Source organism: Trachypithecus francoisi, unplaced genomic scaffold, assembly GCF_009764315.1.
Source record: "Trachypithecus francoisi isolate TF-2019V2 unplaced genomic scaffold, Tfra_2.0 Lachesis_group1, whole genome shotgun sequence".
NCBI classification, from domain to species: domain Eukaryota; kingdom Metazoa; phylum Chordata; class Mammalia; order Primates; family Cercopithecidae; genus Trachypithecus; species Trachypithecus francoisi.
In genome coordinates, this window is record NW_022681454.1 from 175,916,626 (window position 1) to 175,929,834 (window position 13,209).

At 45.5% G+C, this 13,209-nt stretch overlaps 2 protein-coding genes and 1 pseudogene across 3 annotated transcripts in view; 2 read left to right on the forward strand and 1 right to left on the reverse strand.

Annotated features, from left to right (window-relative positions):
- Positions 1 to 8,254: 8,254 nt before the first annotated feature.
- On the reverse strand, positions 8,255 to 9,801 carry LOC117084866 (annotated as a pseudogene). The gene is made up of 2 exons (XR_004437719.1): positions 9,614 to 9,801; positions 8,255 to 9,456 (listed from the first exon to the last, which is right to left on the reverse strand). The product of XR_004437719.1 is annotated as an uncharacterized LOC117084866 (transcript).
- Positions 9,802 to 9,899: 98 nt separating this feature from the next.
- The window catches only part of LOC117086170 (teneurin-3-like), a 207,429-nt gene continuing 204,119 nt past the window's right edge, over positions 9,900 to 13,209 (forward strand). The window contains exon 1 of the mRNA XM_033215753.1: positions 9,900 to 10,071. The gene's annotated coding sequence lies outside the window, so the exon portion shown is untranslated. The remainder of the gene's footprint in view (positions 10,072 to 13,209) is intronic.
- The window catches only part of LOC117086169 (translation initiation factor IF-2-like), a 95,597-nt gene continuing 92,363 nt past the window's right edge, over positions 9,976 to 13,209 (forward strand). Inside the window, exon 1 of the mRNA XM_033215752.1 lies at positions 9,976 to 10,668. Coding sequence (XP_033071643.1) covers positions 10,002 to 10,668 — 667 coding nt within the window. The 5' untranslated portion in view covers positions 9,976 to 10,001. The remainder of the gene's footprint in view (positions 10,669 to 13,209) is intronic.

Consider the following 13,209-nt stretch of genomic DNA (forward strand, 5'->3'; position numbering starts at 1 on the left):
AAAATTATTGGTCCAGGGCTACCATAGATAGTTACAGCCTATTTGTCACCAAGATAATCTTCAAATTTCAATAAAGAACCTCTTTATTATCAACATTATTCCAAAATGTAGTAAAGGTTGATTTCTAATAAGTTTAAAAATAAATATTGCCTGTACCATGGCCTGATTTAAATCTAGTTTCTAAGTAACACTGTAAACTCTTGAGGCAAGATTCTAGTACTCACTGATCAGTGTAAATAGAGACTAAAGATAAATGCAGAGCTCCATTAAGCCAGGACGCTAAGCTAGGAATCTCACATGCACCCTCTCTTCCTTGCAGTATCCTCTTAGTTTATCTTCAGTTTAAGCTTGTTCTCCCTTCTCTTTCCCCTAACTCAGATTCTCTCACTGCCAATTTCCTCCCTCTTTATAGACTCTTAGCTTATAATCTTCTCATGGCCTACTTTTTTTTCCTCCTAGATATCTTATCCAAGGATAAAAGAGGGGAAGGTGAATCCTGGTCTTTCATAGATTTTGTGGATTAAAAGTGCTGGACTTGGAGTATATGGCTAAGAAAGAAGTGTTAGGTAAACACAGAAAGAAATGTGGATGCTTCTCTGCCCAGGCTAGATTCTTCTTTCTCCCAGTCTGCTCTAGAAATGCCTGGCTTCTTACGTTTTTCACTGAAGCAAACAAAGCCAGAGCTACATCTTCATCAGGTAAACTAAAAATCAGATCATATGGCCTGTAGGAGCTTGCTGTATTTCAATATGACTCCTTTAATATTTCATGGCTTTATTCCACAACTCTCTTTTCTTAGAAATGCATCACACCACAGAGCAAACCAAGCTTTGCTGTCTTAACCACTAAAAATGAACCAAAGTTTGACCAGGCGTGGTGGCTCACGCCTGTAATCCCAGCACTTTGGGAGGCCGAGGCGGGTGGATCACAAGGTCAGGAGATTGAGACCATCCTGGCCAACATGGTAAAACCCTATCTCTACTAAAAATACAAAAATTAGCTGGGTGTGGTGATGCACGCCTGTAGTCCCAGCTACTCGGGAGACTGTGGTAGGAGAATCGCTTGAACCCGGGAGGCGGACGCTGCAGTGAGCCGAGATCACACCACTGCACTCCAGCCTAGTGACAGGGCGAGACTCCGTCTCAAAAAAAAAACAAAAACAAAAACAAAAAACAAATCCAAAAATGATCCACAGTTTTAGGCAAGAGGATAGCGGATAGCTTTACCTAGAATGTTGTTAGAAATATCTTTCTTTGCCTCACTTGGGACGTTTGTACCATAAGAGTAGTGGTGTTTCTGGTGTCATCTTTAAGCAAACAAAGAATTCCATGACACATGAAGATGACTGTTTAGGCTTCCAGACTGAGGTAATTAATGCAACTGTGGCCTCGTGTACTTCTGACATCAGGATTTATGGATGACCCAGGTTTAGTCTCTTAGAAAAATCAGCTATGAGTTGAATACAGACTTGAAGTGAAAGTAAAGAGGCAATAAAATATCAAAATCTTATGTTGTATTTTAAATTTCTAAAGTCTTAATGAAGTTGTTTGTCTATGTCCATTTCAAATGGGTATAATGGTCCATGACAGGCTTTGAGAAAATAGGCTATGAGCATGAACTTCATCATAAGTATGTTGTTAAGAGTGGCAGTGGTATTGATGATGTAAACATCTTTCCTCTCCTGGCATTAACAGACAGAAATGTGACTTGTAGATTCAGTCTCTCCCCACCAACACATATGCAAGCAAAATGTGAAACTCACCCCTCTGCTTACATATCTTTAGTTGATAGTTCACAGACAAGAAGTTTTGTGAGACTGAACCCTAAATGATCTGTTAATGATTTGGGATTTTAAAGTTTGCTCTGAAAGCTGGTTCTTGTAATCAAGTTTGACATGAAAATAGCACTGTCATTAAATTCAAGGAAATACCACAGTTTAATGCTTAATCACATTAAATTTCGGATAATTTGTATGTCGTGAAGCTGTATTTTGGAAACATCGCTTGGAGCTTTAGTACTGAGCAGACAATGTATCTACATAGACTCTTAGTCTCAGGGCACTTCAGTATCAAGTTGTAGTTTTGGAAAGCTGGTATGGAAAAAACAAACAAACACCTGTTTATTAATTGCATTGAAATGTTTTAGGGCATACCTACATGTAATTAAAGTGGCAATGATAGCAAATAATAGGGCTACAATTACTTTCTTCTAGAACCAGTTTCTTTCTTTCAAGGGAAAAATTCTTGCCCCGTCACTTGCCCCATGAATTTCCAGGAGTGTTCCTTGCCTCTGATTTGAAGCAGGTTAATGTTGTTCTTTTTCAAGCAGTTCTGATTCTTTGCCCTATACATTTTTGTGGATAGATGTTGTCTGGGTGATGGAAGGGTAGAGATTAAATTGAATTTCTTGCAGGGTCAGTTTACATAGTGAGTCCTGAAAGCACTGAGTGGAAGATTTACATTTTCACGCAAAATCATTGAAATTATGGTGAGTAAAACATATGATAAGGATGTTAACATATACCTAATAGGTCACCCATACTCACGTGGGAGTTTTAGTACTTCTTAATAATTCCATTTACTTGACACAAATGGTTGTAGCTGATTGCTCTAACCTATCACCATACCTTGAGCAAAACAACGGATGGCATGCAATAAGGAGCTAGGATCCATTAAAGAGAAGCCCATTATAACAGCTTATACAATCTACAATGCAAATGAGAACACTGTTTCAACATAAGATGAAAAAGGCATTCTGAAAGAGGCTCAAGTATTTTCTAAATTTTAACAAAGCGCTAGTCTTGACTCCTAAGATTTCTTAAATATTTTTCAAAGTGTCAACTCAGAATTGTGGAATATGTCTTTTGTCTTCCCACTGTAAGGATTCAAACTTCTCATAATGTACAGAAAGATCTCCAGTCAGGATCCCCCCCACCCAATACAACGTTGTGTTAAACTTCATCCAGTTGTCCAGCTAATTCTTATGCTTCTCGAATTTTACTGGATATGATGTTTTTATTGGGGTTCATGGAAGCATGGCTAATGATATCAGCAAGCTTTGTAATTTCTCACTGCCAGTTTTCTACACAACTTACACTTTTGTCACTCAAACTGCACCAAATTGCTCCAACAATTAATCTTAAAGCGCAGGAGTAGGGGGACTTTTAAATGGACCCCTTCTTGGGATTTTGTGTTAAAAACAGAAAAGTTCCCATGAGTGAAGGGGGTAAGTTAGCTTTTCCAGCCTCTGCCTCTCCCCAAGTCTCACTCTTCTCTACCACCCCCCAAAAGGAATGAATTACATTTCTCTTCTTGTCCTTTAAATGAATAGCATAGTTTGGGTGAAATTATCGGGCAATTGCATGCCTTTTATGCAGATAATGCTATTTGATGAAAGCGGTGTTTTGATCTGCTAAGGATAATACAGATCCAGGGTTGGATTCATTGGTGAGAGTAAAGCTGTCTTCTGTGATAACTTCATCTCAGCATGAGGTCAGACGGGGAAAACTGGGATGGGGGATTAAAAAATGACACAGTCGGAGCAGTATTCAGTTCCCTGCTGTGCTCCTGGCTGCACACTATAGCTTATGTTTCTGATCTGTTATGGTATTGTCTGCCTTTCTCTCTCGGAGCAGAAAGAGATTGCTTAAAACTTTTCTTTTTTCAGCTAGAGGGATTAGTTCTGTGCAGTTTTTTTAATTAAAGAAACTGTATCTTTTTCAAGGCAATTTAAAGCTGCAAGAGAAGAACCATCAACACCCATAACTTAGTACTATTATCTGTAACAAAGTGTAAGCTCTAAATTTGATATTCAGAAATAGGGGAAAGGAGCTATAGAATTCTGTTGTATTTTTAACCTTCAGTGGTTGCTCCAATCCCTAAATGAAGAATAGTCAATAAATTATTTTGTATAAGTCCTGAGTATGTTTCTATAAGTAGGAACTTTCAGCCTTTTTGCTTTTTTAGCTTAGCTGAGCTTGCTTAATTAAATCTTCATGATGATAGCAAAGTGCACTTGAAAATGGTGTAAGAGGAAATAGATTTGGCTATCTATCCTCTTTTTTACCCCGAGATCATTTTTAAACATTTCCATTCTACTGAAAGTGATAACAGTAGAAAATGTCTGCTTAATATGGGCAATTTGCATGTAAACAGTGCAAAGTACAACATTACGGTACTTTATCACGACGAATCTTTGCATTTGTGATAAGCGGTCATCATCTTTATTAATCTGAGGGGAGCATGGATTGAATCTATCCAAAGTGATGATGAATTTGTCAGGACATATACATTTGAGTTGAATTTATAGCTCAATTTAACCCAGGTTAATGTCGAAAATCCTCAAATGTTTCCAATAAGGCCCATATGGTTATCACTTTACAAAGCACACAGGCTCTGCGCTTCAGTTGCAACATACACATCTCCAACTAAATTCCATGCCAGATCAATTAGAAACAGTCCTCCTGAGCAGACAGGAACAAACAGAGATTGTTTCCCCAATACCAGCTGAACCCTTGTCTTGAAGAAATGAAAAGCAGTCATCTTAGGCTCTACACTTCTTACCACTAAAAATCCAAAGGAAAGGTGGAAGACAATAGGGTTTTATAAATAATGTCATATTTAATATAAAAACGTGAGTATCTACACGTTATAGGTGCTTGCTACAATTTGTTTCCAAATTTCAATAAATATCATATCCTACTGAAAAAGAGAAAACCAAAATTTGATCTCTTTGCCTTTTCTCATTGTTTTTGTCTTTACTTTAAATTATGTTTCTGCGGAAAGTCAACCAAGGTCAAAAGTGGTTCGTTGTAATGACCAGAATTTTAAAATGATGTCCCATTAAAAACTTGATGGTAGAGAAGAAAAAAGTGTACTTAAAAACGTTTTCGAGGTAAATTTTATTTATGACATACCCCTATTTAAAAAAGAAAGTCAGACGGGCTAAAGACAATGAAAATATTTTATTCGTGTATCCACTCATTCATTCAACAAACATTTATTGAGCAGCTCCTATAGGCCAGCACATGGGCTAGGCTTGTGTGTCCAAAGAGGCATAAGGTTGAGCCCCTACACTCCAAGAGTGCTCAGCTATTAGGAAAGACCTATCCAAAACACAGTGCCATCCTTTATTACATGCAGAAAACACAGTGGAAGCACTGCTAAGGAAGGAGAGTATCACTAACAGGTGCTTTAAAAGCTATGTGTTCTAGGGCTCCAGATGCAGGGCATTCCAGACTAAGAGGTCACCAAAGGGAGGAAAAAGAGTAGGGCACTTCCGGGAAATAAAAAGATGTTCAATTTGTCTGATACTGAATTACAGTCACTTGATGCCTTTATTTTTAACCTATATTTACAAGTTAACATATAAGCTGGAACCCAAAATATCTAAAGGGTGTTGTTTTACTAAAACATTGTCCTGTAATGTCACTATTTTATCATAAACCTTGCCAGCAGCTAATGCCTACCTTGAGTACACTATATACGCTTCTCACTGAAAAGTTGTTTATCGAAAATATGACAGATTTTAAAAGGCACTCCATGATAACTCTTAATTATAAAGGTTCCAACTTTCAGTGTGGAATAATGTAGCAAGTTTTAAACACATTCACAGAGCTAAACCAAAACCGAAAGTTCCACATGTTCAAAGATGCTAGTGTTCAAAATGCTTTGCAAAGTCTGGGGTCTTTTATGAGGCTCCAGCCAAAGCAAGGGAGCCCTTGGGTGGTGCTATGCAAATGCTTTTTCACCGAAGGCTGGAGCCACGCATAGGCCAGGTTTACGCCATGGAATACAAGCAAATGTACTGGAGAAGCATGGTCCCAGTTAAAGGTTGCTTCGTCTCATCACCAGTCCATTCGGTGGCTCCAAAATGCATGCACATTGAGAGAGGCTTATTTTGCTTTAATTAAGATAATGAAAACATATTTTCCTCTACAAACAGTCATTTAATTTTATGACTTTGTCAGTGATGGAATTAAAATATTTGTTTTGTAGTTCCCTCAATCTAACAGCCAAGGGATAAGTTATTTTTTGTCAGTGGGGGGAAAACCCCACCCAATAATATCTTTAAGGCTACTTGAGAGACTTCTATGTAAAATTTAAGTTTTAGTGCTGTTCACTGTTGCAGATTAATTGCTTGCTACCTGTGAAGCCATTTGTGTAAGGCAAACACCTCGGGTGCATAGAATTTGGGTTTTGCTCAGTGGCTACCAGCCTTTAGCCTGTGTTCTAAAGTGGTCCATCCCCTATTTGCTGTTCTCAGTTGAGACATAACCTTCTTTTGGGTATATGTGGGTTACTGGCTTTCCTCGTCCTGAGGGGTGAGCTGGAAGGTCGAGGTACCTGAGATTTGGCTCCCCTGCTCATTTCTACCCCCTTCCTCATCGTTCCTAGGGTCTCCTGAGTGGGAGAAGTTGCAGCCGGCGCAGCCACTGGGTTTGAACCCAGCAGGCAGGCCGCTCAGGCCTCAGGTTTGCTAGAGCAGATGTAATAAAGTCCAAAGAATAGGTAAACTCGAGTGATGTCCACAAGTCTCCTTGGAGAGCCTAATACCTGCCTCACCCGGCGGTCCCCGTCTGCACGCCTGAAAGCCTCGCGTGTCAAAGGAGGAAGTGGCTGCGGAGACCGTCGAGTCTGCACCGGAGAGAGGCATAAACAGCTGCTACCCGGCCCCTTCATGTCCAAGCTGGCTCTTGAGGACAGGAGGAGAAAACGGACAGCCCCCAAAGGGGAGAAAGGGAAGGCGCATGTGATGCTGACTAAAATGGACAGGTGTCACCTTCAGGTGGGCAGCGCCACTTGGCTGAGACTTGGCCCACGGGGAGGCGGCGGAGCGGCAGGGCAGGGTGCTGGTGGCCTTGCCTCAGTAGTGGGGCAAGAGCCTGGCTCCTCTTCCCCAAAATGAATCCGGAGGTTCCGCCCATTATTTTCTCCCTAAGGACTTTTTAGAGGCTTGCAAAGGCCCCAGGCATGCGTTCCTAAGAGTAGGACTAGGCGAGGGGAGCTGGGCCACATTTTCCTTTCGGAGAGCTGCGCATCTGTGTGACAAGAGGGGCCCACGGGAGGGCGATGCCGCCAGCTCCGTCCCATTATCCCGAGCACTACCGGCTGCGTTCACACCGCAAAGTCACCAGCTGCGCCGGGCAGAGTTTGCTGAGAGGGGCCAGAGGCTTGCAAAACAGACAGCAATGTCTTGCATTTCTTCTCTCGCTCCAGTTTTTATTGCTGCGGAGGGCACGGCGTGAGCTGCCCGCCATCCCCGCCCTCTCTTGACAACAGCTCAGTGAGGCAAAAAGCATGATGGTCACGTAGCGAGCTGCCTCTCTGCTTTCCAGGGATTCATTTGAAGGAGGAAGCGTGTGGTAGTTTGGCACTGCACAACATCAGCGTTTCCTAACGGCCTCAAATGATGGAACTTCTTTGTATGAGAGACAGAGAGAGAGAGAGAGACCCAAATTTAACACACGTAAGCTGCCTGGATTACCGGCGCAGGCAGACGTAGAGGAGGACCCCTGCGCGCTTTGTCCACCAACGACGCCTGGCATAGAGTGCGCAGGGCCGTATTAATGAGTCCTAGAGCATTTTTTTTTCTATATTGCAAGCATAGTGTAAATGTTCAGCATTGCATACTGAAAAACTTTTAATCTCATGTAAGAAGGAACTGGGCTAGAGACAGGAGCCAAGATTTATTGCCATTTCTAAGTTTTATGAGTTCTATTGTTTCCTACCTTTATTACCAGCGTTAGCTGTAATGAGGATTCTAGGAAAAAAGCAGCATCCCCCAACTCCCACAATGTAGCACTTCAGTTCTGGCCTCTTTAGGATTGGGGCAGTGTCTCATCTCTATTGTGTATTCCTAGATAGTAGGAGGGAGTCTCACTTACATATTTATAAAAGTTTTAAAGACCTAATACTTTTGTGTGTGTGTGGGAACTGGGCCACAAAAGTGCTTTATGAGTTTCCTTACGATCATGTCTGGATTCAAATTTCAAGTAGTCTGCATGCTCTTCATGTAATATCTGGGACATATCTTCATAATTGACAAGCTTTTTTTTTAAAAAAAAATAATGAGAATGCTTAGAATGAGTGGGGGATATCATTAATTCGCCCCCATGACCTTATCTTTTTCAAGTGTGAAATTCAGTGGCAGAAGGAGATGGATCTATCCCAGGGTGACTCTAGATTCTTCCCGCAAAGATGTGCGTGTGCTGCTTTCCGGGTCGGGTTCGCTTACTACCAAGACTTCTCTACTTAACGCGCTGCGCTCAGGCACTTAGCAACTTCGGGAACACGGGCTGTGGGTCTGGGCACACTAGTTCAAGTTCGAGTTTAGAGATTCTCCTCCCTTCTAGCCCAAACTTTGGAGAAACTATCATAAAGGTTCAGGCTTTCCTAGGAGGCGTCGTCCGTGTTCTCCCAGTGCTCGATCTGTTTCTGGTTCTGCATGGCAGTTAAAAATGCAAGTGGACTTCCTAACGACCGAGTACAGGTACAGGTCGGCGGAATCCTCCGCTCTGAAGCTGAAAGTGGACGGTGGCGCGAGGAGGCTGGGAGCGCACCAGTCTCCACCACGCTTCCAAGGACAGGTCGGCGGTGGCCGGAGCAGGCCTGGTCGCCGGGTCTCAGCCCTCCATGGGCGGACTGCGGGTCCCAGGGGAAGGCGGGGAGATGCTCGGGCGCCCACGGGGGAGCCGCAGGCACTCGGCAGTCCCAAACGCGCATGCCCCACCTCTGCCACCGCCCCGTCCCGGACCCGAAAGGAGCCTGAAGGATCCCACGGACCGTCGAGCCAGAGAGCGGTTCTGCTCAGGTCGCCCATTCGGAGCTACAGAGCCGCTCATTCGGAGCCACAAAACTCTGGAACTTCTAGCAGTTTTGGAAGCTCCGGGGGAGGACTTTCCTGCAGATAGGGGGCGGGGGCTGGGGAGCGGGGAGCCGGGAGCCAGCGCTGCGGTGGGTAGAAAGTGTCAGTGTCTTGGGAGGAGCAGCAAACTTTTTTTCCCTCCCACAGCAAACAAAATCGAGGCAGGGACAGTGTTCGGCTGCTAATCTGAGGGGAGAATGGAGAGGAAGGAAGAGTAGTAAAAGCGGGGAGTGGAGCCTTCGGAGGACTCCCGGGTCCACTCCTGGCAAGGTGATGCTGGGCGGAGGCCTAGGTGCTTGAAGCCGGGGGCCAGACAGTTGTTCTGCTACAGTGCCGAATGGGGCTGGTAAGGAAGTCTGAGTGTTTACTGCCTCCCTTCCCTGTCCAAAGGTCATTTGCGCTTTTCGGTCTCGGACGAAAGGACACTGTGGAAAGGAAGGCGCGGGTCATTTTCAGAGGCTCCGCAAAGGACGGGCCGCCTACCGGGGGTGGAAATCCTTAATTACACCCTTCTGCCTCGGAATCCGTCTTCCTGGCAGTGTCTTGCACTCCCACCTCCTCGGGTGACTCAGCTGACCTGAAACGCCCACCCTACGGAAGATCAAGAAAAGTAGTTTTCTAAGAAGGTTAGAGGTTTGATTACACAGAGAAGTGTTTCCACTTAAGTCCAAAGCAATTACCCGCCCCCTCCCCCAGGGCCGCCTCGCGGCCACCCGTAGCAGAAAAGGACAGACTCCCACGCACGTACCCCCGCACTTTGTTGGTGCGTGTGAATTTCAAATGGCGCAGTAAGTTCATTAGTGTTTGCAATCAGCGGCGGGCAGACCCCTCATCAGAGCCGAAAGCCGGCAAGAACCATTCATCAGCGTGAAGTGTTATTCACGGATGACCCCTAAATCACGGCGAGAGTAGTAGAAGCACTGATTGGTCACAGCATGGGAGCCTCGGTGCTTTCCCGAACCCGACGCGGCCGGGAGGAGGGAAAGAGGGAGGGGCGGCGAACGTGGTTCAGTCCGGCAAATCCCATTTGACAGAAAAAGGCAGTAAACGGGGAATCTCTTTTTTTGAATAAAGAAGAAGAAATAAAGTACCTGTCATCTTGACAAGTGGCGGAGCAGAGGAGTCAAGGATTATAAATGGTCACAGCCAGGTCCAGCTCGCCCCGTGATTGGGCTCTCCCGCGATCTGCACCGGGGGAAGCGCATGGTAGGCTCCTCTCCTTTCCTCCTCTCCCTCGCACACTCGCGCGCACACACACACACACACACACACACACGGACACGTGTACGCGCCCGGGCTCGGGCACACTCGGCCCGGCGCGTCCCCCGCCGCACAATTACGGTCCTGGATGCCGCTCCCCGGCCGGGCGTCCTGGGGGCCTCCTCACCTGGCCCTTCTCGCCTTCCTCCTCCCTCGCCTCCCCGGTCCTCCCGCTCGCGGGCCGAGCCCTGAAAACTCCGACCCGGCCTGGTCCGCCGCCTTGGAGAAGGCTGGAAGGGCCGGCGGACGGGGAGAGGGGGAACGCGGGGGAGAGAAAGAAAGTGAACTCATTGGCGCGCCAGCGCCCTCCCCTCCCGCGTCCCGGGGCCGCGCGGCCGGGGGCGGGCAGGGAAGGAAGTTGTAACACTCGCGCCCCCTCTCCGCCCCCGCCCCGCCGGCGCCCGCTCCCGGCTCCCTCGGCGGGGCCCCCCTCCCCCGCGCCCGGCTCCTTTGAATTTGGCCCGGCGCGGTGTGCGCGCGGCTCGGGCGGACGCGGCGGCTGCTGCCGGGGAGTGAGCCGGCGGCGCGGGCGAGCCGAGCGCGGTAAGTGCGGCGCCGCCGCCGGCGCGCCCTCCTTCCTTTCTGGGGTCCTAGTGCCGGGCCGCGGCGCCGGGAGCGGGCGAGCGCGAACCGGGACGGCGCGTGGCTGCGACTGGCCCCGGGAGGCGGCGGGCGCGGGGGCATCTCCCCGGCGCGCGGGCTCTCTCCGCCGTCCGGCCTCCCAGTCCCCGCCCCGCCCTCGCGCCCGCCACCTCCGGCTGCCGGCTCAGGTGGGAACTTCGCCGGCGCCTGTCGCCCGAGGAGCCAGGCGCCGTGCCCCGGTTCTGGGGAGCCCCGAGGCTCCCGAGGAGGGCAGCCCGGAGGCTGGGCGCCCGGTGGGGGCGGGGAGGGGAGCCCGCCTGGTCCTCTTCGGCCCCCACTGTGTGGCGGGGCCCCGCGTCCTCTGCGGGGGCGTCTTGACAGGATCCTGTGGGGCTTCCAGCGAGCGGAAAGCCCTGGGATGTCACCGCTTTCCGGGGCAGGCAGGGGAGAGAAGGCTTCTTGCAGCGACCAGGGAGCTAAGTTGGAAAGGAGTGAAGGAGGGAGAGTGAGGGGCAAGGGGTAACGTGGGGAGTGGTGGATCACGGCTGAAACTTGATCGGGAAACTCTGGATGGGGCTGGAAACACACACAAAATATCCTGAGCTGGGCGTTTCAAAAATTACGAATTTATGAGCCTGCAACTGAGATTCTAAGTCCCTCTTGTGTTTTACGACCGATTACAAAGAGCTTCACATATTTTAGGTTGAGGCGGGTTGTGTCTGATTGATCTTTGCTGAGCATCTTACTATGCAGCTTGGATTCCATTCTTACTGCCTCACCTTTAAGGTAGCTGGAGTGGTAACTTGTTAATTTTTATTGTGGAGGGAGGATAACAAGTACTTGTACCGTGTAATACATCAGATACGTGTGTTTTCCGAAGTCATTATAATTTGGAGGTAGAGAAAAGTTTCCAAGTACGTGTGAGGAGGTGCAATGGAAATGAAAGGCTGAGAGCTGTCCTAGACTTTTTACAGGGTCCCAGACGGCTGGGATGCCCGAGAACAGGACTGTCTCTTCATCATGCTCTATTTCTTATCTTCTGACAATGTATTTTGTCAAACATTGGTAGACTCTGGCAGAATTCACTGGGTGGTCTTTTCACTGGAAATAGAAATATGTTGAGGCATTACCTTTCCCTTCTCTTGTCAAAAGGAAAAAGGTGGATATGGCATCTCTGGAAAGCTTGGAAGAGTATCCCAAAAGATGATACTGCAACTGAACAGAACTTGGTGATTTGATTCCCTTGGTGACTTTGTTTAAAATAATGATGCATATCCCTTTTCCCCTGTTGCCTACTTGGAGAAGTATTTGTAGTCTTTAGGGTATTAATATATTGAGAACAGACTGACTTTAGAATTAAGAGCAACTGTGTGATAATAATTCATTATCTATTTTAATATTTCAATTAAAACACAAGATTTTATAAATTCAACAATCTTGCTTTGTGCGTTCCTTAATACACTTTTAATTATCTAGAACTTCGAGCATGTATATCTTAATATATACAATTCTTGTATGAGCCCTGAAAGTTTCGATTTTTAATTTCTAAATGCAGAGCAAATATTTAATTCTTGATCTAAGAGTGAGAGATTAGTTCAGTAATAAGACTTGCTAATCCCACTTTAAAATGTCGTGGCGTTCACAAATTATTCCTAAATTCTTCAAAGATAGGCGTTTATAATGAGTTTAGTTATTCTATTGTGTATTTCAGGATTTTCTTATCTTTTCCTGTTGCATTTCCCTTAATAATCTCGCTCTTTTTTCTTACATGATTTTTTTATTCCTCTTAAAGATTTTTTCTAATAGTAAACAAATATGTCTTATGTTAAATAACTTAGAATATATAGTTAGAAAAAGTAGTTCAAATCAAACACACATTTTACATGCACTGCACAGTTTTTATGAAAAATGTAGTTATACTAATCACCATGCTAATGTTTATATATGTCTGAAAAACTATATGAACCCCCTGTGCCAATAGCTTTAAGTTAGCAACGTATGCACTCTAATGAGGATTACTTGATTATTGGAAAAAAAGCAGATAGATTTATAGAATTGTGACTAGTTATTCCTCCAAATGGGATTATTTTGCATGGCTGTGTTTATTTTCTAAGAAGATGTTTTAGGTAAATTATTGAGGTTTTTCTTACTATGATTCTGTAGGCGTGTCATCAGTCTTTTGGTTGATGACAGAAAAGGGAACCTGCCTTATTAGGGTGAAGACAAAGAAAGATAAGGATGATTATCTTTGAATAGAAGAAAGCTCCTAAAGAGAGTGAAAACTTTTAAACTTATTCAGAAAGGAAACCTAGCTAAACAATAATGATCCAGTTAGCAAGTTCAAGCTACTCTTTCTTAGCTTTGCTTCTGGGAGCCAAGAGTAATTATTCTCTTTGTAAAGAGTCAAGCAAATAAGAAAGCAGGAAGGAGTGCGTGGATATCATTGTGAGTAGAGTGACCTGTCAGAAATACTGAATCACTGTTAGGCTGGGTGTACAAAAA